We start from the raw sequence: 22,412 nt of genomic DNA, 5'->3' as shown, positions 1-22,412 counted from the left end.
ATTTTCTGAGGAGGGCAAGGAATGTGGCTTCCTGTGAATAACACCCACACACCCATCTGGACTCAATTTCCCATCACTTTTGTCAGGCAGTGTAGTCCTCATGCCCTCACACCCACAGTGGAAGTCAACTCGTGACTGTCTTGAACAACATCTAACCAAGCAAAGAACCAGTCACCGCCATGAGCTGGTTATGTGCCCCACACCTCAGGGGAAAATGCTATCCTGGGCAGGCTGTACAACTTTCAAATGATAATTTGGATAATTTTTTAAATTTCTTATTTGGCCTATAAGATATTTCGAGAGGGGGGGATGATGATTAACTCTAGTTTTTCATCTTTTAATCACATGACAGTTGAGGTGATTTCCAGGTCTCTGTCTTGGTTAATTGATTTGTAGGAAATGGTTCATCAACATTAGGTTATTGAAGTTATATTCTGTTTTTCTTTCTATTTTTTAATTTAAATTAGCAACGAGCTTGCTTCAACTGTAAATCCCAGCTCCCTCTTCCTCCCCTCCTCCCCCAGACCCCCACCCAATCCCCACTCCATTCCCCAGGGAGGGTGAGGCCCTCCATGGAGGATCTCCAGAGTTTGTCATTTCATTCAGGGCAGGGCCTAGGCCCTTTCCCAATAGTCCATGCTGAGAGAACATCCCTCATTGTGGTATGGGCACCCAAAGTCCAGTTGTATGGCAGGGATAAATACTGATCTTACTACCCAAGGCCCCATAGATTGGCCAGGACTCCTTGCTGACAACAACATTCAGGGGGTCTGGATCAGTCCCATGCTAGCCTCCCAGCCATCAGCCAGGGGTCCAAGAGCCCCCCCCCTTGTTCAGGTCAGCAGTTTCTGTGAGTTTCACCAGACTTGTCTTGACACCTTTGCTCATCATTCCTCCCTCTTTGTCACTGGGTTCCAGGAGTTCAGTTCAATGTTTAGTTGTGGATGTCTGCCTCTGCCTCCATCAGTCACCAGATGAAGGTTCTAGGAGATGGCATATAGGTAGTCGTCAAATCATTCTCAGGGATGGGCATTTAAGGTAGTCTCTCCAATATTGCTTCATTTGCTAGTTGGTGTCATCCTTGTAGATCTCTGGAAATTTCACTAGTGCCAGATCTCTCCTCAAACCTATAATTGGTTCCCCTATTATGGTATCTCGAATCCTGCTTTCCTCTTTTCTTCCCACAAATCTACTTTCAGGGATCATTTCTATAGTTCCTTCCAAAAGATATTTCTAACCGCGGTAGTTAATAAAAAATATTTAGGAGTTCCTAGAGACTTTTCTGTTGTTGAACTCTAGCTCATTCCAGGGCATTCATTGGCACACTTTGCTACCGTCGCTTTCAAATGTATCATGACTTGTTTTATAGCCTGAAACATATCTTTTGTTCTGTTGGGCAGGGGGTTGCATATTATGTCAGTTTGGTTCTTTTGTCAAGATCATTTGTATGCTTACTGGTTTTCTGCTTCTTCTATCAATTATGAAGACAGTAGTATTAAATCTCCAGCTGTAATTGTGAATTTTAAAATTCTTCTTTCAGTTCTATCATTATCCCTGTCAGTTTTGCCTCATTATTTTGAAGCTCTGCTATTGTATATATACATATTTAGACTGATAATGTCTTCTTAATACATTGACTCATTTGTCATTATGAAATGACATTCTTTCTCACATTAAATACTCAAGCTCTGAATTTCACTTAGTCTATTACTAATATAGCTAATCTAGACTCTTTTATTCATGTTGGAGTATATATTTAAACATTCAAAGTGTTCACATTTCTTTTATTAGCTGTTACCTTTATATTTACAATTAGTTTTATGTAAGCAACTTATAATTGGAAGCCGCTTTGCAATCTAATTTTATGACCATTCCCATTTAAATGAGAAGCTTCTGTCTCTTACATCTAGTGGAGTTAATGAGCTACTTGATTTTAAATGTACCATCATGATTTTTAAAAAAATTTTGTTGAAATTTTTTATGTTGTGTCTTTCACTTTCTATTTTCAGTCTTTTTATAATCATGCTTTATTTATTTTGTGTCATGTTAGCTAAAGATCTGATTCTTTATAATTTAGTGGCTTCTTTAGACTCCATTGTTTCATATTTATCGGTTATATTAAAATTCTCAAGTTACATTTCACTTTATGTACAGCATAAAAACCTTTAAGTAATATGTTTCCCTTTTGCTTGCAACTTTTATGTATTTTACTTTTTGCCACATTGTAAATTCCTTGAAACAGTTATTATTGTTGTTTGAAAACTCATATAACTTTTAGATGGGTTAGTTCTTTAAAAATACAACAGGTATGATAGATTGTTTTTATTTCAAACACTTTCCATTGGGTTACATGATCCAGCTTCCCATTTAATATTACTATTCTTCACACTAAGAGTTTTCTGGAATGTTTCTCACAGTTGGATTTGTTGATGATGAACAACATAGTTATTTCATGTGTTAGAAACTAATATTTCACTTTCACTTAGGAAGATATTTTCATCATGTAAAATATTATCGGTTTTTGGAATGTATGCTCTGTAGATAAATTGTCACGTGCTGTTTAAGTTTGCTGAAAGTGAAGTTTTGGAGTGAAGAGAGTTCTCTGTACCAAGCTTTTAGAATGCTTATTTCAAGCTTTCTCCAAAATGCCTTTTCTACAGGCCAACTGGTGCTCTAAGTTTGTGACAAGAATGGAAGAGAACAGCGCAGCAGCCCTACAATCAAAAATTGTGTCCTTGAGACTTGCTAGAAGAAACTGTTTTGAACAGATACTACTATTGTTTATCCTGGGGTGTGTGTGTGTGTGTGTGTGTGTGCACGCGCGTGCATATGCCTATGTGTGCCATGTGCATGATGAGGTCAGAGTTCAACTTTAGGTACTACTCCTCAAGATCCATCTGTATTGCTGTTGGTTTTGAGACAGCATCTCTCACTACCCTAGGGCTTACCAATTCAGCTGCACTGACTGGTCAGCAAGCCACAGGGACCTAGCTGCCTACCTCCCCAGCACTGGAGGTACAAACATTCACTCCCATGCCTGTGGGTTTATTCTGTTTGTTTGCTTGTTTTTTTTAATGTGGGTCTAGGGGATTGAACTCAGGTCCTCATGCTCGCACAGCAAACACTTTACTGACTGTTCCATCTCCCTAGCCTCCAGGATGATAAAATTTAATAAAGGAGAACAGGACCAGTAAGTTTGTCTGATATTCCCCTAGCAGTTAAAATTTACAAATCCAAAAGTTATTTTTACAGCAAATATTGAAAACCCCACAATCATAAAGAAGAAAAATCAGATTTTAACCTTGTCCAGTGCCGACTTAAATGATAAACTTGACTGCAGTGACTGCTAGCGGTGGTTACAGCAGATTTCACCATTTGCCACCATTGAAAAACCATCCGTGCATTGCAGAAGAGCAGGACACTCATTGTCCCCTTAGAAGGAACTCTACAAATTAACCATCTCTCGGGCTTGGAAGCTTTTCTTGAGGAGTTTACTGAGCTTTTGACTGAGAGTAAGCCATGCTCAGCACAAACTTGAAATTTTAAGTTAAATGAAAAAAAGGTACATAAATTGATGTCTGTGATGATTATTTTTGTCAACTTGACACACTCTAGAATCACCTGGGAGAGAGCTTGAGTGACAGTTGTCTAGATCTGTGGTTGCCTGTGACTTGTGTGTGGGGGATCGTTCTGATAATAGGAGTAGAAAGACCCACCTGCTCTGGGTAGCACCATTCCCTAGGATCCTGGACGGTATTAGAGTGGGGAAAGAAAAATGAGTTGAAGCCAGTCAAGCAAGCGTGGTGTTCTTCAAGTGTGACAGCAGCTCCAAGCACTGTGGCCATAACCCCCAGTTGTGACAGACTGTATCTGAACTGTGAGCTCAAACAAACCTTTCTCTGTAAATTGCTTTTGTCGGGGTGGGGGGTTGTATTTTATCACAACAACCGAAAGCTGGGACAATCTTAGTCTCAGGTGATTGTGACCCAGAAAACCCCCAGCAAGAACTCTAAGTGCCAGCTTTATTTATCTGCTTTGAGAAATTGGGCTGCAAATTTAGGAGTAACTCTAACCCAGGGAGTCATCTATGCTCACAGGAAACCGGAGACCAGCTGTCTGTCCCTTTGTGATTTCTCCAGCAACTTTAGGTGAGAATGTCCGTGCAATGTAATGCTGTTAGTGAAGAGAAAATGAAACGTAGAGCCAGGGCATCACAGACTTAGTTTCCTAACTCAGGAAACATGAAAACAAACTTCCTGTGTGAGCTGGGGTCGGGGCAGGTGGCACGGAGGGTAAAGCACGTGCCACTGATCACATGCCTGTAAGGTTCAGAGTTTCGAGCCTCAGAATGCATGTAAAAAGCCAAGCGGGCATTGTTATCATCCAAGCACATCTGGACCCGTCCTTGGGGGACCTGGCAGAGTGTGTCATCGCTAGCACATGGCAAGCAGTACCCTGGCAAGCTCCGCCCACTCCTGCTCTCTCTTTTCCTCTGTTCCTCTGAAGAGACAGGCAGGTCTCTGTCTCTCTCTCTGTCTCTCCCTCCCTCCCTCCCTCTCCCTCCCTCCCTTCCTCTCCTTTCCCCTGCTCCCTTCCCTTCCCCCAGTAAATCCATGTAAGTTCTGTCTGCACAGAATGTTTGTCCCTCACCAGCTATGGAACTTCCTGCCAAGGTTCCTCTTGTGCAGTATTTTTGACAGGTGTGATGCCTGCCTGTAGTTCCAGCACCGGGGAGGTACATCGGGACAATGAATCTTCAGAGCAAGAGAGATAGCCAGAGTGACTGAAATGGGGAGTTCTGGATTCAGCAAAAGACCCTGTCTTGGTATATAAGATTGAGTGCACTCAAGGGAGACACCTATCACCAACCTCACCCCCCTCACACACACAACCCACACATATGTGACACTCACACACTTATACACATGAAAAATAAAACAACAAAAAACTTCCTGTCAGCACTCATTTTAGTATCTGCCAGGGATTAAGGTCATTCTGTTCTTGGTTGGGTAATGATGACTAGTACTTAAACAGTGGTAAAAGTAATATAATAAATATATTGCTCTCTCTCTCGCTCTCTCTCTCTCTCTCTCTCTCTCTCTCTCTCTCTGTGTGTGTGTGTATGTTTTCAGACACATATGTGCTCAAGCATGTGGACGCTAAGGGACAACCTCAGTGGTCATTCTTCGGTCAGCATCCACTTTTGTTTTTTCTTGAGAAAGTTTCTCATTGGTCTGGAGCTCACCAGGAAGGCTAGGCTGGCTGGGCAGCAGGTCCCAAGATTACTGGGATTACAAGTGCACACCACCATGCCTGTCTTTTTTTGTTTTTATGTGGGTTCTGGGGATCAAACTCAGGTCTCATTCTTTTGAAGCAAGCACTCTACATACTGAGTAATCTCCCTGGTACGTTAAAGACAATGCTTTTAAAGCCATAGAGGGACTATGAATGAGGAAAGCTGGTGGGAGCTAAGGTCCCCTGGTGATGTCCTTCCCCGAAAGAGTGACAGCCATTCCAAACTTCCAGTTGACCATCACCAAACAAGGATACAGGATCATTGTCAGCAGACAGCCCTTCATAGTTTCAAGATGTCACACAATGTCTGTAAAATCTTGGAATTCCTTTTTTATGTGTATGTGTGTTTTGCCTGCATGTATGTCTGTATACCATGTGCATTTCAGATATCCATGGAGGACAAAGAGGGCATTGGATCCCCTGGAACTGGAGTTAGGGATGGTTGTGAACTGCCATGTGGGTTCTGGGAATCAAACCTAGGTCTTTTACAAGAACAAGTGCTCTAAACCACTGAACCATCTTCCCAGCTCCAACATTCTTAATTACTGGGACTTATATAAGTGCATACACACACACACACACACACACACACACACTCACACACGAGGAGAGAGAATGAGAATATAGATACCTTTTCAACCTTTGAAATGTATAGTGTGAAGAAGAACCAATAAAAAATGAATCCTAGCATTATTTTATATCAGCTGTGTTACTTTTGTGGAGGTATGTAACCTCTCTGGTCCTGTTTCTTCATTGGAAATACAATAATGGAAGGGTATCCTGCCTAGTAATTATCTGTCTCTCATTCTTAACTGAACTCATACACACACACACACACACACACACACACACACATACACACACACACAAGATCCCATGCCTTCCTAAGAGCCTACGTGCTTTGGGGATATTGTTCAGCCCTGTCACAGCAACAGATGTTTGGATTCAATTTAACTTCTCTGTGGCTGAGTGAGGAGGCCAGAATTAAACTAGTTGGTGAGCAACACTTTCACAATTCCTGATACTGGCCCAAAGATGGAAACATCACTAATCTGGTCTTGACAATTTCTCTTACTTAAAAGTAATAGAAAAAAACCATCTGTAGAAAAAAGTTGACTCGCAGCAAAAAGTACCATAAGGCAAAGACCCAGAGTATTGATCGCACTGCCTATGAAGTCAGTCCATTCGTGTCTGGAATTTCCATTATGTGAAATAATTCTACTATATAGACTGAATTAAAAGGATACTTCTGGAAAGAGAAAACATCCTGACTCACATGTAAAACTTAAAGGGAATACTTGAGAACTCACTAGCACATAGGAAGCAGTCTGTGAGTTTATGATAGTCCCATCATTAGGACACATTTGCACCGCTACTACATCATCTGTCAAGATACATATACTACCTGATATAACGTGTGCAATGAAGTCTCCCCACCTCCCTCCACACTTAATGATGCATTAATTAAAAGTTTAGACATTCTTTTTTTATATTAGTGGCTAAAAATTGTAAAGGAAGTGAGATGTTCTCCAAGAGCTGTTTGCTGCCCTGTGGGAAACTGAGCAGTATGGTTTATTCCTGTGACTAGCCAAGACTTGACGAAACGAGGTGGATCTCAGGAAACTGTCTGTGGTGATTTGGACAACACACCAGGCCTCGGCAGATCTGTCAGCCCATTCACCAAACTTCGGGGCTTGGGTAGAAATGTGGCTGGCCTCCCCTGCCCACGCAGAACACAGCCAGTGTCATTGGTCCTGACAGCGATTCTTCCATTCCTGGGATCCATGCCAGGCTCTGTGTCCCCAGGAGCTGGACAAGGGCTCAGAGGCACCTGCAGCAGGCAGCATCCAAGTGGCAGCAAGAAGAGGGAGCCAAGAGGCCAGGACAAAGGCAGAGAACAGGTGAGTACACACAGCCTAGCTCTCTAGCTCCCCCACCTGGCTGGGACAGGGAGGGTCCCTGCCCTGCATAGAAGGAAGTGCTTAGACGGGATGGTTCCAGGATATCCACTCAAGGGCAACCTGCACACTGCCTCTTTGCACCCAGACACACGTTTCTCCTCCTCCCATAGCAAGATCTTTAATGCGGCCACTTCAGTGGAGCGTCACTTGCCTTCCAAATCACTTCCACAACGGAACAAATTCAGAGATGTTTCCCTTTCCGGAACCATCACCTCATCCCTCTCCAATTCCACAGCCTCTCACCTCTTCATCAACCCAGATCAAGCGCCTGGCTTGCCATCTGCATCCTAGCGCAGGCTCAGAACGATATGGAGTTGGCTGCCTATGACTCAAAGGACTCACTGCTGAGACAGCAGTCTGATAGTTCACCACATGGGAGTTTTTACTTCCTCCAAGAATTGATTTAAATTCCTGCTGTGATTCTGCTGGTTGTGGTGAGCCAGATGTATCATCAGTGGCCACAGTTATGACACCTTTGAAAGGGTCACAGTTCCTGCCTTAATGTGGGGCACATAGTAGCTGTTACAGATACCCACCAGGCTCCACCATAGCATCAAACATGAAACCAGCACACCAGCGTGAAGAGGCGTAGCTAGAAGCCACAGTTGGACACTTTCTCTCCTCCTTTGCACTAATATTCAGGCTCGGCTCAATCTGAACCCTCCTCCTACTTCTCATTCCCCTAGGTGATTGTCTTCGTTGTTTTCCTTATTGCTCTGAACAGATACCTAATAAGTAGCCACTTATGAGGGAAAGGTTATTTTAGCTTACAGTTTAAGGACACAGTTCACCGTGGTAGGGAAGGAGAAGCAGCAGAAACCAAGACAGCTGGCGGGCCACACAGTACATAGTCAGGAGGCAAAAGGCAGGCAGGAAGTAGGGCCAAGTTTGCTTTTAAACCTTAAGGTATACCTCCAGTGACTCACTTCCTCCAGCAAGGCTCTGCCTCCTGAAGGTATTACAACCTCCTCAAACAGCGCCACCAGCTGGAGACCAAGAGTACAAGTATGTGAACTTATAGTGACATTTCACACTCAAAACACAACAGCAGTCTCACTCAATTTGGGGACTATAAGAGCCATCAATAATCTCAAACCCTGTGCATTGTATTTTTGGTGTGAGTTCAGACACTCCTGTCGAATTGCCTCCTTGAGATTTTCCACCCGAATCCTTCAAAAGTATATTCAATTCAACATTTCTGATTCCTATCGACCACCCAGTGTTTCTTTGCCAGTTTCTTGTATTTAGTAAAAGATGCAACCATTTGCCCAGCTGCACAAGTCTAAAAAGTGGTTACTAACTCTTCATCTCTTCATAATGTCATAGCTGTCCATCAGGCCTTGATAATGTGGTACCCAGCGTGCACTAGGTGAGTCACTTCTTTTTGAAAGCATAGCAACAACTCCCGCTAAGTTGTCATCTCTGCCATGGCCTCCTAGCTGGTCTCTGTGCTTACACATTGAGACCCTCCCACTTCCAGTATGCACTCTGCCAGAAGGCCCAGAGTAACGAAGGTAATGCTTTTATTTATTTACTTTATCTTCTCACTGAGCTGAGTCATAGCAAGTGATCACTACATATTATGAAGTGACCAGGTTTCATAATGAAGCGTCTCCAGTACTCCACCCTGAAGGAAAGGGATCCATATGTCTTTTTTTTGCTAAGTGTACTAGTTCCAAGACTTACATCTGGCCTTAGGAAAATTTGAATAGTATCTGTGCTTTTGTGTGACCCTCCCCCACCAACAACCCAAACCACCACCTTCACTTCAAGGTAAAGTCACAGGCAACTGCTGCTTCTTCTGAGTTGCCAAAATCAAGTTTCCACCATTTGTCGAGCTATTCACTGGGTGCCAATTGGAAATGATTGACTGGCATTGTGGGGTTGGCATACGGTGCTTTTGACTTCCAGCCAAAAAAGAGAAGGCTGGGTTCCAGGAAAGATGGCAAAAACAGCGACAGTGCTGAAACAAGGGTGTTGACTGGGCTCTAGAACTGGGTACCCAGAGCACTCAACCCACTCCTCCTGGGTCTTGCCAGACACCCAAGGGAGGCAAGATCAAGAGGCAGTACCCTGCAGAGTGCCCACTGTATCCTGGGTGCCTGGCTGAGAAGTTCATATGCATGTCATCAGCGCTACCATCCTTCCGATACTTTGGTTGATGTTTGCAGCTAAGGAAACGGAGACATGGAGAAATTAAACCACTTGTCCAAGAGAGGTAGGGTCATGGGCCCAGCACTGTTGACATCCACACTCTACTGTCAGAGTCTGGGGCTTGTCACCTGCCCGTGTGTGTTCTCTCATTACACCTGTCCCTTACACTCTTATTCAGGGCCATGTCCCCCATTCCTGAGTTGAGGGTCCCCATGGTCAGAAACATAGCACAGGCTCACGGGACTGCTTGTTCTCTGGAGTGACTAGTGCACTAAGAAATGTTTGTGTAGTAAATGCTGATCCCACTGATAAATATTTGCAAAGAGTTATCACATTCGCCCAGGGAAGCTTGACTGCAGTCAAGCTCGGAGAATTAACAGAGCAGGCTCTTTTATTGGCATTTTAAAAGAAGCCCAACAGTGAGAATTCTGATTATCAAATAAAAACACACCAAGCAGGTTTAGTGTTGTCTCCCGGTGACCATTAAACCCGAAACCTTTCTTTCCTCGGCTTCCTTGGGAAACAAGGTTGAAGGGAGAGCATCCATGCGACCTGGACACCTGTTTATCTTGCTCTCATTTGTAGCAGCCCTGCCTTTCCCTTCCTGTCAGGGAAACTGACAGTGCTGATGCTTCAGCAGAAGTTTGCCCTTTCAGGGTCAGGCCCTTGATGTAGGAGATGGTGGCCAACCCGGGTCTCAAGGAAAGTCAGTTAAGTTTCTTTCAAATACTAATCTACAAAGCCAGGAGGGGATGGTTCTCCCTCTCCTTTGTGCTAGAGATGCACTTGGGTGATTCCAATGCACTGAATTCCTCACATTCTAAAACAGTAGCCACAGGACACAAGCTGTAAGGAAGTCCTTAATAAATAAAACTGGAGGCTGGAACAATGGCTCAGGAGTTTAAAGTGCTTCCTGCTCTCACACAGACTGGAGTTCAGTTCCCGCACCCACAGGAGACAGCTGATGAATCCACCTCCAGGACATCTCATGATACCTACTGGCCTCCACAGGCACCTGCACGCATGTGCACATTACTCCCACACAGACACAAACACAGGCACAAGACGAAAACATAAAATACATCCTAGAGAAATGAAATTCAGACACAGCTGTTTCCCTTCTCCTGCTTTGTGCATAACTCGCAGCATGACCATGTAAATTACAGGGTGATTGAGTTGAGACCGGATAACGTGATGGTTATTTGAGAAAGTCTAGCACTTGTCAAGAGCCGCATCAAGTGTTCTGCATGTAAATGCTCATTTAGTTCTGCTACAAACAAAGTGATATAAATGGATAGTGCTCTTTACACATACATACAGAGAGAGAGGGGGAGAGACGAAGGGGGGCTGTCCAACTTCAGCAGAAAAGCCAGTGAATCAGAGTGGTTGGTAAGTTACAGTGGTGGATTCATAAGACATTGGAAGTTAACCCTGCCACACCAGTAACCCAACCGCAAGCTCTTCTCCCCGCCAGCCACATTTCTCCTGAAGCAAATCTGTGTATGACAAGATTCAATATGAAAAACATCTCATTTTAATGGCTTCTGTTTCCCTGAGTCCAAAAGGTGTACCCTTCTGATGTTTAAGCGTGACCACACATACACATGCATGCACAGACAGACACACATGTACACACTCACAGCCTACGTAACTCTTTCCATCCCATAGAATCACAGTCCAGGTGTGACAGGGACTTCACCTGGGCCCACGCTTGTGAACTGAGGGACAACACAGGGGTTAGGAGAAACACTTTAGTCACCAACAGAGAAAATTGAAAACTATCAAAAAGAAGCCTGGAAACTGACCACAGAGCGCTTCATTGGATCCTGCTGTCCTCTTGAAGTACTGTGCTCACTGTAGGAGTGCCCCTTTCCCTCCAGCACCTCTGCTCTAGCCAGCTGGACCCAACCATGCCTGCATCCACTTCCCGGTCCCTCATAGAAGACCCAGGGTAAAAGCAATCCACTCCCCCACCCCCTCCCCGCCCTGGCCCCATAGTCATGAGCTGGACTGCAGGTCTCTCCACCTACAGAGAGCTGGAGCTAGCACACCAGAGGCTCCCACTATTTTGTGTAGCATGAACACCAGTTTTGTGGGCTGTGGTAAGCAGATTCATCTGCTCTGAGCACAGCTTTATTCCTTCATGTGTCATTAGATTAGTACAGGCTGAGAATCTCTACTCAGAAATGCTTGGGGCTGGAATGATTGCAGCTTTCAGTTCTTCAGATTTGGGGACATTTGTACAGATATAATGCAGTATTTCAGGCATAGGACTCAAGTTCTAAACCCTGGCTGGAGTCACCATTCCCTTTTCTCTCCTTCCTTCCTTTTTTCCTTCTTTCCTTCCTTCCTTCCTTCCTTTTGTCCTTCCTTCCTTCCTTCCTTCCTTCCTTCCTTCCTTTCCCAAGGAGGCTCAGGCTAGCTTCGAACTCAGTATGTACCCAAAGATAACCTTGAACTCCTGATTCCCTTGCCTCTACCTCCCACATACTGTACTAAGAGGTGTTTACTACTACCAAACACAGTTTACACCTCACTGGAGATTGAAACCAAGGGTTTTCTACATGCTAAGCAATCACTCTACCCAGCCCCATTTGTGTTCCTTAAACACAAGGCCTAAAAACAATTGTATCCTTTTAGTGACCCCTCCAGAGATTCAGTATGAAATTTTCCACTTGTGGCATCATATTTTGGAACAATCTTCAGACTAGAACTGCTCAACTAATAACAGCATCCATTCCATTTATAATCTGCTTGTCCAAGTCTGCACTGACTAAACAGTCACATGCCTTCCTTATCTCCATATGACTTCCAAGAGAGCAGATGTGGAAGAGTTGAGAGACTCTCCCAGAGTGTTAGATCTGGAGCCACACGCATCAGGGGCTCAAGCCACAGCAGCCCACACTCCAGGGAACACGCCGCTAAGGGTGCCTCCCTGGCTGCTCCTCAATGGGACAGAACCTTGGCACAGAACTGGGATGAACAGCCTGGGATCCACACCAGGAAACAGGTCATGGTTTGCCTTCGCATTCTGGGAGTTACGTGTGCTGTGCTCTGTGCTTGGTGAAGGAGCAGATGTTTAATAACTTTGCAGCAGCAAGGAAGAGGTTGCATAACATGGCTGAGCTATTTTTGAACTTTGGAAAATGCTGACTGCTCTTTTCAAAGTATCTTAAACCAGGAATATTAAAACATGGAGAAAATTTCCCCTTTCTCTACACCCCATCATTGGAAACCATAATGGCAGAGGAGGGTCTATTGTAAGATCAAGAACACTCTACTTCCTGCAAACTGTCCCTTGCATAGCTTGGGCAACAGTACGTTGCTCCAAAACACCAACTGCAAGAACTCTAAGATTAAAATCAATGAACTTGGAGCTACAGACAGCCCCAAGGAGGTCTCCATTGGCTGAAGCTGCTCTTGATGACTCATCCTGAGAATCAGGTAGGAATTCAGCTAAAATTGTCCTTATCTTCCCTTCTACAGAATAGAAGTAAGGAAAGCTATCTGTTCTCAAGGCACTTTGTAAATTAAGGGGTTTTTTTTGAGACAGGGTTTCTCTATATTGTTTTGGAGGCTGTCCTGGAACTCGCTCTGTAGACCAGGCTGGCCTCGAACTCACAGAGATCCACCTGCCTCTGCCTCCCAAGTGCAGGGATTAAAGGCGTGCGGCACCAACGCCCGGCATAAATTAATAATTATTATAATTGTTATTATTATTATAAAAACTGAAGTGAGGAACCTCTAGCTCAAGAGTCTCAACTCCCACTGTCGAAGAGCATTTACCCAGTGAGCCTTGTTTGCTCGCTGCCTCCAGATGCCCACGTCCTGCCCTTGTCAGCAGCCTAAGTGCCCAGCTACTGGGGATGGCTTGCTAAACAATGAAGCATGGGCGTGGCAGAATACAAAAGCAGCAGCTGAAATGAATACACTGGAATTATATTATCTACACAGTGATCTTGAAAATACAAGGTGAAAGCCAAACAGATTGGAGTGCATTAGATGTCACTAGGATACACTGAAAAGAACTGTGGATTGGGCATGTGGTTGAGTCGGAATCTTCAGTGAAAATACATCAGCACACATACAGATTGCCTCTGTACCGAATTCACTGTAGGGATTTCCCTTCCCTTGCAAGATTGAAAACGGAAGTGACCAGGACTTCTACACTTCCACTAATGTACTATTTGTTTTAAAAATGTTCAAACAAACATGACATACCATTCTCATTCTCTGTGTTGCGTATTGGCTGAGCATATTATCATATTCTCTACCATTCACTGTCTTTTTCAGCATTTAAAAAAGAAAGAATTCTTGAGCCAGCAAGATGGCTCCGTGGAAGAAGAGAATTTCTGCCAAACCTGAAGGCCTGAGATCAATCCCTGGAACCCATGCAGAGGAAGGAGAGAACCAACTCCCAGAAAGCTGCCTCCTAATCTACACATGCACACACAATCGCGCGCACACACACACACACACAGAGACAGAGACAGAGACAGAGAGAGACAGAGACAGAGAGAGAGAGAGAGAGAGAGAGAGAGAGAGAGAGAGAGAGAGAGAGAGAGGGAGAGAGAGAGAGAGAGATGTGAAAAGTTAATTCTTATGCCCAGAGTTTATTTGGGGGCAAATTTCTCCTTTTTTTTTTTTCATCAGACTGCATGGTCTTTGGGGACAGAAGTCACATCGTAACTTCACTGCATATTCCAGGAGCCCTCACAAGATTTGCTAGGTACGCAGAATGAAGGCTGGGAGCCAGAAGGATGCAGCACCCTCAGTTTTTCTTACTCACTTTGGGGTGTCTCCAATTCCCAGACAAGGACAACCCCGCAGGGCTCGGTTCTTTCCTCCATGGGGTGCCTGTGAGAGCACTGTAGGGAAGGGAAGTGAGGCAAGAAGAGAAGGATGGAGCCACTGTGAGTCACTACCCAGCCTCACAATCTGGGTGTGTACCACCACCACCCCTGTCTGGACAGCAACACATCTTATGCGCAGGGGCAGTGGGTACCAAACTACTCGGCTTGGCACGCCGCTTCGCTGGGATGAAAATGCCATTTACAAAGCTGATGCATTCTGAAGGAAAATGTGTGGAGATAGCACAGCCTCACTTCACAGCCTCAGGGGTTGTTTTTTTTTTCTCTCCTCAAAGAATGGAATCTAGGGTCCTCGCTGGAAAGGAATACGAATGTCTTGGCAATTATCCCTCTCAAATTCCCTTTCCTATATGTATATGTATTACATTTCAATTGCCTTATAATTGAGTTATGTTTCCCACAAAATAATAGATTTCTAAGTCTGCCAGCTGCAAGGCATATCTTATTAAAGTGAGTGTGAATTCATTAGCCCAGCCCTTGTCTTAGGCTGGCAGCCAGCCTGACTTCCTAAGAAGCTCCTGTGTCCACACTGAGTTATCTGAGTTCTTTTCTGATATTTGGATGATTGTTTCAGATGCTTGGTGTGGCTACCTAGAAATAGCATGGGGGCATTGTCAAATGAGCTTGATTTCTTAATTCAACAATCCGTTTTTCTCAGGTGTAGGTTATATGTGAAGAAGTACATCCTGGACTCAGTGGTTTAAAGCATTTGTCTCACAATTTTAAGGACTTAGGTCCTGTTTCCCAGAACTCACATAAAGGCAGGGCACAGTGTGAGGATCTCTCATCCCACAGACAGAAAGATGGAGGATGGCTCCAGGACTGGGCACAAAAGCTTTTGGACCGTCTAGCCCAGCACTGCCGTGGGAAAATAATGAAGACACTGTCTCATACAAGGTGGAAGGTGATGACTGACATCTGGCATGTGCTCTGACTCCCCAAATCCAGGCCATGGCATGGGCACACCACTACACACGCGCACACACACACACACACACACACACACACACACACACACACACACACACACACCTTCTGGTTCTGTTTCACAAGTAAACTCTGGAAGGTAACAGATTCAAGCTCACATATTTCCAGAGATACTTTAGGATGGCAGTACTCTACAGGCAACCAACATGGTCTGCTGACTGCAATCTTGGATGGGGCCAGACTTCACTGATAACTCTGATGCTTATTGAATGCTCAGCAGGTGTCAGCACGTAAGAAGCATCCCTGCTCACACATCATACCCCCTCTTCTCACACTCATGACAACCCCACAGAACCTTGGTTCACAAAGAGTGGCCTCCATCACAGCAATATTAGCACCATTCATGAACTTTTTAGAATGTCAGTTATATGAGTTCACTACAGACCTACTAATACAACTGAAATTCTGGGTCCGAGTGCAGACCCAGAAACTCACCAAGCCCTTCCAGATGTCTCAATACATGCTAACATTTGAGAATGACGATCCTGGAAAGCAGGGGCCATTATTACCACTCTATGGCAAGCACTTGAGATGCAGAAAGGAAAAGTGATTGCCTGTGTCCTGAAGAATGTGAAGGAGACAGGATTTGACCATGAACAGCATCACTACCCAGTCCAGCATTTAATCACAGTGCCACATTGCTCACTCTGTGAGGAATAAAGCACGGATTACATCATCAAACATCAGGCAAAAACATGCAGAATGGGTGTCTGAATAATAACTCTAAATCATAGCAACTGAGCTGTAATGATAGGCCACAAAGAATAATGACACCTCCCAAAAACATAAAATTTAACTTAAATACCCACTATGATGGGTCAGTTAAATAAATTATGCTGTAGTCATATGGCAGAATGGAATGTGGCTTTAAGAGTGACCTACAAAGACCCTTGGCATGTAAGAAGAAAAGAAATTCAGACTCAGCCGGGGACCAGGAACATCAGTATGCACAATTTTCCCAAATCAGACTAAGCTGCTGAGGATGTGGGTTATCAGACAATTCCACAAGCTGTTGTGTGGATAAAAATTGGTGCCATTGTTTTGTAGAACAGTTTGGCAATAGATACTTAAAGATGCCCACATCTTTGACCCCCAGTCCCACTTCTTAGAACCAATCCTAGATAGCTAGACAATCAGTTACATGCAGGCAAAAAGAGACACTGAGCTAATGGGGAAAAAACCTATGTAAAAATTCTGAATTCTCATGATTGTAAAGAGTGAATAAATAAACAAATCATGGTATATGAATATGGAAGAATGTGGCATGGATATTACAAAGAATTCACCTGACAAACAAATAGATGATAGATAGATAGATAGATGATAGAGACATGGTATAGATAATAGATAGGTGATAGATGATTGATGGATATGATAGGTAGATACATGATAGATACATAGATGATAGATAGATACATAGATAGATAAATAGATAGATAGATAGATGGTATAGACAGACAGAAAGATAGATGATTGATGTGAGAAAGAATGAAAAAGAGACAGAAGGGAAGTCTCAAGTGGATGTTTCCAAGGTATGTTTTTGAGTAAAGAAAATAAAAGCAAGTTGCAGAAAGCCACTAAAATACATTATTATCCAGGTATTACATCATTACTTGTAAACACAACACCGAGGAGCTTGCAGGAGGGTTATGAGATGGAGGCCATCCTGGGCAACATGGCAAGTTCCAAAACAGCCATGGCTATATAATGAAATTATGTCTCAAAAAGCATCATTATATTGCTTATTATTTTTAAATGAGAGGATAAGAGAAATGAGCATAAATCAAAACCAACTTCCTCCAAGTAAATGCATATATTCTGCATGTCAAGTCTATCCTTCTATCAATGACTATGAACCCAAACTTTCATAGCAACAAAATCCTGGCCCATCCTTGGGGGTCAATGAAAGAGCCCTCTCTTACTGGTGCAGAGTGTGATGAGGGGTTTCTGGCTTCTCTGCCTGCCCGTAGCAGCTGGTCTTGGCCTCAGGGATGTAGGAGAATTTCTCCAACATGGAAGATGCGGCAGTGGTTAGGATCCCAAGACCATCCCTCACTCTCGCCTCCAGGCTGTAGTCCCAGTCATCATAGGAGACTGAAATGAGTCCTGATGGGAACTCTTTGGGGATGAGCTCTGTGTTCCCAGAGACCAAACTGGGGACAATCCAGAAGAAGTCATATCCGGTGAGGCCCAGGGAGCGAGCCTCACTCAGAATGAGGACAGCCTCGTCTTTGGAACAGTACAGTAAGATGACAGAAGAATGGATCTTCTTCAGCTGGACCTGTGTCTTGGCATCCTCGAAGGAGGTGTCCAGTGTGATCACATTCTGCATATCCCAGCCCACAAAGCTGTTGTCCACTGTTGTCTTGATGAAGCTGATGAACTCCCTGTAGCCAGGGAAGATGGTGGTCACCAGGGAGAAGACATGCCAGTCATAATCCTGCATGATCTTCAGCATAACTGTGGCTTGCTGCTGGATGGATGCTCCAAACTGGAAGAATGTGGATGTCGGATCCTGTCAACAGATAAGAAGACAGAAAAGCAGAGGATGAGGCAGTTAATATGCAGTGATCAGTCTTTGTAGAATTAGAAACAGAGGAAACATCCTAATTTGAAACACTTCTGAAGAGCTGGGACATGACTCGGTGCAGTGCTTGTCATGCAAACGTGAGTATCTGTGTTTGATCCCCAGAAACCACACTAAAAACAAAGACAGGTGGATCCCTGAATCTCACTGGCCAACCAGTCAAGCTGATATTGGCAAGTTACAAGCCGGTAAACGACTGTTTAAAAACAAGGTAGACAGCTCCTGAGGAATAATACCTAAGGCTGTCCTCTAGTTTCCACATGCATACACACATACATGTGTGCAAATGTGTGCATTGGCACTCACATGTACATATGAGCACACACATGCACACACACATACACACACAAGTAATAAACACTGCTTATCTGTGCCAGGCTCTGGAGCATGCACAGAAAAGGCAGACCTGAAAGGATTCATGCTCAGAAGCCCATGGCCAGTACAAGGAAGAGTGTTTGCTATTTTGTTCATCATCATCCACTCTCATTTTCCTCTAGACTCCCTTTCCCACACATTTCTGTCCACACCGTTCCAACAACACCAATGTGGTCCAGTCCTCAGGATCACATCATGAAAATGAAGTCAACAGAGACAAAGGAGCATCAGGAAGTACAGAAAGGTTCACAAGGGCACAGCTGAAGCTCCCGTGACTGCCATAATCTGAAGCCCCTTACCCGCAGACCATCGGGGAAATGAGCCACCTAGGTCCCATGTTCACATGAGTTAGTGCAAGCAGGGCTTCTGTAGCTTCAACTTAATATTCTCATGCATTATCCTACAGATGATAATCTATGTAACCATCTACCCATTTGATTAGCAAACATTTGCAGAACACTTTGCTTTAGATTTAGACCTCGGGAAATCATGACTAGCAGGCATGGCAGGATCTCTGTTGTCATAGATGTAAGGGAAACTTTGGAAATAGCAGTTACTGTGAACTGGAGACTGAGAGAGACCTGTGGAAATGCAGAATTAAGGAAAGAGAGGGGAATAACAGGTAAACATGTCACGGGTTACATTTTTTAGTATAATAGATAAAGGTACTCTGTTATATGAAGTAAAAAGGATGAAATTCTATTGAAAAGCATTTTTTTATATTCTAGGTTCTTAATGCTGCCTCAATTCAGCAGTATTACTTATGGGGACTCTATTGTGTGTACACTTAGGTGTGTGTGTGTGTGTGTGTGTGTGTGTGTGTGTGTGTAATGGTTCCATGATTAGTCATGTCTTTCAGAAAAATGCTTTGTAACTACAGATATTAATTTTTTTCAATCTCATTTTCTTGATCTCAGTGGCCAATGAGCTACAATTCTTGGAAACTCTGCTCTCTCTGAAGGCAAAGGTTTGGTGGATTACTTCAGTGCAGCATGACCTGAAGGCAGAGAGAAGAAATGGGAATAAATAAATGGTTTCTGGGTTCCTTCCAGCATTACAGTTCTATGAATTTTATCTAATTAAATCAATTAAAATGGGTAACAGATTTAAAGACTTGAGAAAATTATCTTTTTTCCCTACTGTAACATTTGGAGAAATCCAATATTCTTGAATTGATGAATCATTTTTTTCAGTCACATCTCAACAAGGCTGTGAGCTCTTCAAGGGCAGAGAATCTGTTGTACTTATCACTCCATCCCCACGGTGTGCAATAGGCTTGGCCCATGACACATCAGTGTGTGGAGAACAAGGACGTGCATGAGTAGACGGGTGTAGAATTGAAGCCCCAGGAGGTCCTAGGGTTACCCAGAATGCTCAAAGGAGATAATTCAGTGTCTGAGATTGTGTGCTGTGGATCCTTAATGTCACGTCCAAAGCACGACCTTCATCATCACCACCCATCCTACACACTCCAAGAAATCACTCCTTCAACAAAAGCCCCAAATATACCAGTGCTTGTGAGCATGTACAAATTTGTATACATGCATGCATTTGTGTGTGCATGCATGTGGAAGCCAGAGGACAAACTTGGATGTCATTCCTCAGGTACTACCCACCTTATTTTTCCCAAAATTTCCTTATTTTTAAGAGGTGAGCGGGTGTATGCAGGCCATAGTGCATGTGTAGAGGTCAGAGGACAACTTATGGTGTTCACTTCTCTCCTTCTACCATGTGGGTTCCAGGAAAAGAAGTCATGAGGCTTGAGAGCAAATCCCTCCTCTCCTGAGTCATTTGCCAGCCCCTTGTTTTACTTTTCTGGACAAGGTCTCTCACTGACCTGAGACCTGTCAAGTAGGGTAATCATACTGACCAGTGAGCCTCAGGAATCTACCTATGTCTGCCACCCCACTGATGTGATTTCAAGTATGCACTGTCATATCTAACTTTTCCTCTTTTAGGTTATAGGAGACTGAACTCAGTTCTTTATGCTTGCAAGGAAAGATCTTTAATAACAAATATCACTTCAACCTCTCCACACACAAAAATTAGTGTGCACTTTATTGATAGGAAGAGGGGGAACATAGAAACTTATAAGCCTCATAAGCCGCCTCAGAACTTCATTGAATAACCAAAAAAAGACAAGAACATATAGGATCTAGCAGATGACACAGAAGTCTAAAAACAACTACAGTATTCAGCCCCCCACACACCATTGGGTGCCTCCTGAGATGGGACCAAAGTGTTGTAAACTGAATTACCAAAAAATTCATTAATTCCCATTGAGCACTGAAACATCCAAGGATACTGACACCAGAGCCACACTATCACTGCAGAGCACAACTTGGTATCTTCTGCACTGCATACATGAGGAATGGAGAAAGTGCTCAAGATATTGCAAAAGAGGGCATGAGCAGGAATGAATGCTCTCGAGTCTTCGATGGATGCTATCCAACTGTAAACAAATCATGTACATCACCTACTCTAAAGTTCAGGGGACACTGCAGAAGAGGGGACAGAGGAGGGGAATACACAAGAGCCAGAAGACAGTGGGAAGGGATGCAAAATGCCACTCTCTACACTCAGTACAGCCCTTGAAATCATTCATTCATGATTGTAATTAAAACAGCTGCAGTTACCTGCGCTGCACCATACAAGACGGATGCTATCAACAGTCAAGGAAAGGGATGGGGACCTATTGAACTATTGGCTATTGATAGATTCTGGGAGGGGAAAATCACCTCTTTAGTTGTGTCCCCAATATTGAGGTAATCAGAGTCTACACCCATAATTACCAAGATGACCCTAGACAATCTCAATGGCTCACAAAACAAAATGAATAGTCTTGAACATGAGAGGGTGGTTTTTGGGAAGTGGGGAAGCTGGACACGGATGGTAGGGAGGCGGGGTGAGAGTGGTTAGCATGCATGCATATATGTGTGAAATAAATAAGTCTGTGAGACATCCTACATATGCACACATTTTTGAACAACTAACATGGATGGAGAGGTGGGAACCAACATGCTATATGTGGCTGGAATTTTGGATCTTGAAGGTTCCTTGCTCCAGTGTAGTGAATTGTAGCATCACTAGGCTGTCTGTGAGATGCTCCATGCACAGAGCAGAGCTGTAGACTGATGCAGTCTTGCCTCATATTCCCTAGGTAGAAGAAGGTGTGCCTGCAGTGTGGTCTTCATGGAGAAAGACAACCACAGAGACAGCAGTTCAATCCAGAGCCAGTGCAGCACAAGCCACCTGAGAAAAGGTACAGGCAGAACACTGGCCTGGCCATACTTCCTCTCCCATCTTAGACACCTCAGCACAAACTTCTGTCTGAATCTCCATTCTTGTTATGATCTTAAAAGTGCTCCAAAGCATGTGTGCTGAAGGCTTATTGCCAAACACAGTAGAGCTCAGAGTCGGAACCTTCATGAGACAACCAGACTCCCAGAGCCCTGACATCATAAGTGGATTTATCCATGAGGGTTTGTAACGTACTGTTGGAAGGTGCTGGAAACTGTAGGAGGAGAATAAATGTAGGAAGTTAGTCACTCGAAACACACCCTTCAAGGGTATATTTTGTCTCTAGTCGATGCCACCCCCTTGCTTCCTATAGGCTAGGAGGTGAGCAGCTTTGTTCTACCCATGCTCCCTGTTAAGATATTTTTCTATCTCAATTCAGGACCAGAAACACTAGAGGCAAGTGACCAGGTATTAAATACCCCAAACCATGAATCCAAATAAACCTTCCCTCCTTCACACTGCTTTGTCTCAGGCATCTGGTCACAGCAACAGGAAGCTGACCACCACACTCCCATTCACACCCTACCCTAACGGATGGACCATACTGCACCTCTGGGTCAGACTGCTCAGTTACAGACTTGATTGTGTGTCCTTAGGAAAAGTCCCTCAATCTTCCTGAACCTGACTTTGCTCATCTGCACAATGTATCTGCCCAGTGTAAAGTTAAGTGAGTAAGTGAAGGGCTGGAGAGATGGTTCAGGGTGTGAATTGCTTGCTATGCCAGTTTTAATTTCTAGAGCCCACATCAAGCCAAGCACAGTAGCACACATCTGTAATCTTAGGGTTTCTCTGGTGAGATGGAGGAGATAGGAGGATTCCTGAGGGCTAGCTATCCTGGCATGTATGTTGGAGAACTACATGTTGTCTTCTGTCTAGCGTGAT

At 43.9% G+C, this 22,412-nt stretch overlaps 1 protein-coding gene across 1 annotated transcript in view; it reads right to left on the bottom strand.

Annotated features, from left to right (window-relative positions):
* Grin2a (glutamate ionotropic receptor NMDA type subunit 2A) overlaps nt 1-22,412 on the bottom strand; it is a 422,446-nt gene that overhangs the window by 178,969 nt on the left and 221,065 nt on the right. Inside the window, exon 4 of the mRNA XM_005084556.4 lies at nt 17,191-17,783. Coding sequence (XP_005084613.1) covers nt 17,191-17,783 — 593 coding nt within the window. The remainder of the gene's footprint in view (nt 1-17,190; nt 17,784-22,412) is intronic.

Source organism: Mesocricetus auratus, unplaced genomic scaffold (assembly GCF_017639785.1).
Source record: "Mesocricetus auratus isolate SY011 unplaced genomic scaffold, BCM_Maur_2.0 Super-Scaffold_100007, whole genome shotgun sequence".
Classification (NCBI taxonomy): Eukaryota; Metazoa; Chordata; class Mammalia; order Rodentia; family Cricetidae; genus Mesocricetus; species Mesocricetus auratus.
The sequence above is the reverse complement of the archived record's forward strand: the minus strand, read 5'-3'. Positions and strand labels throughout refer to the sequence as shown.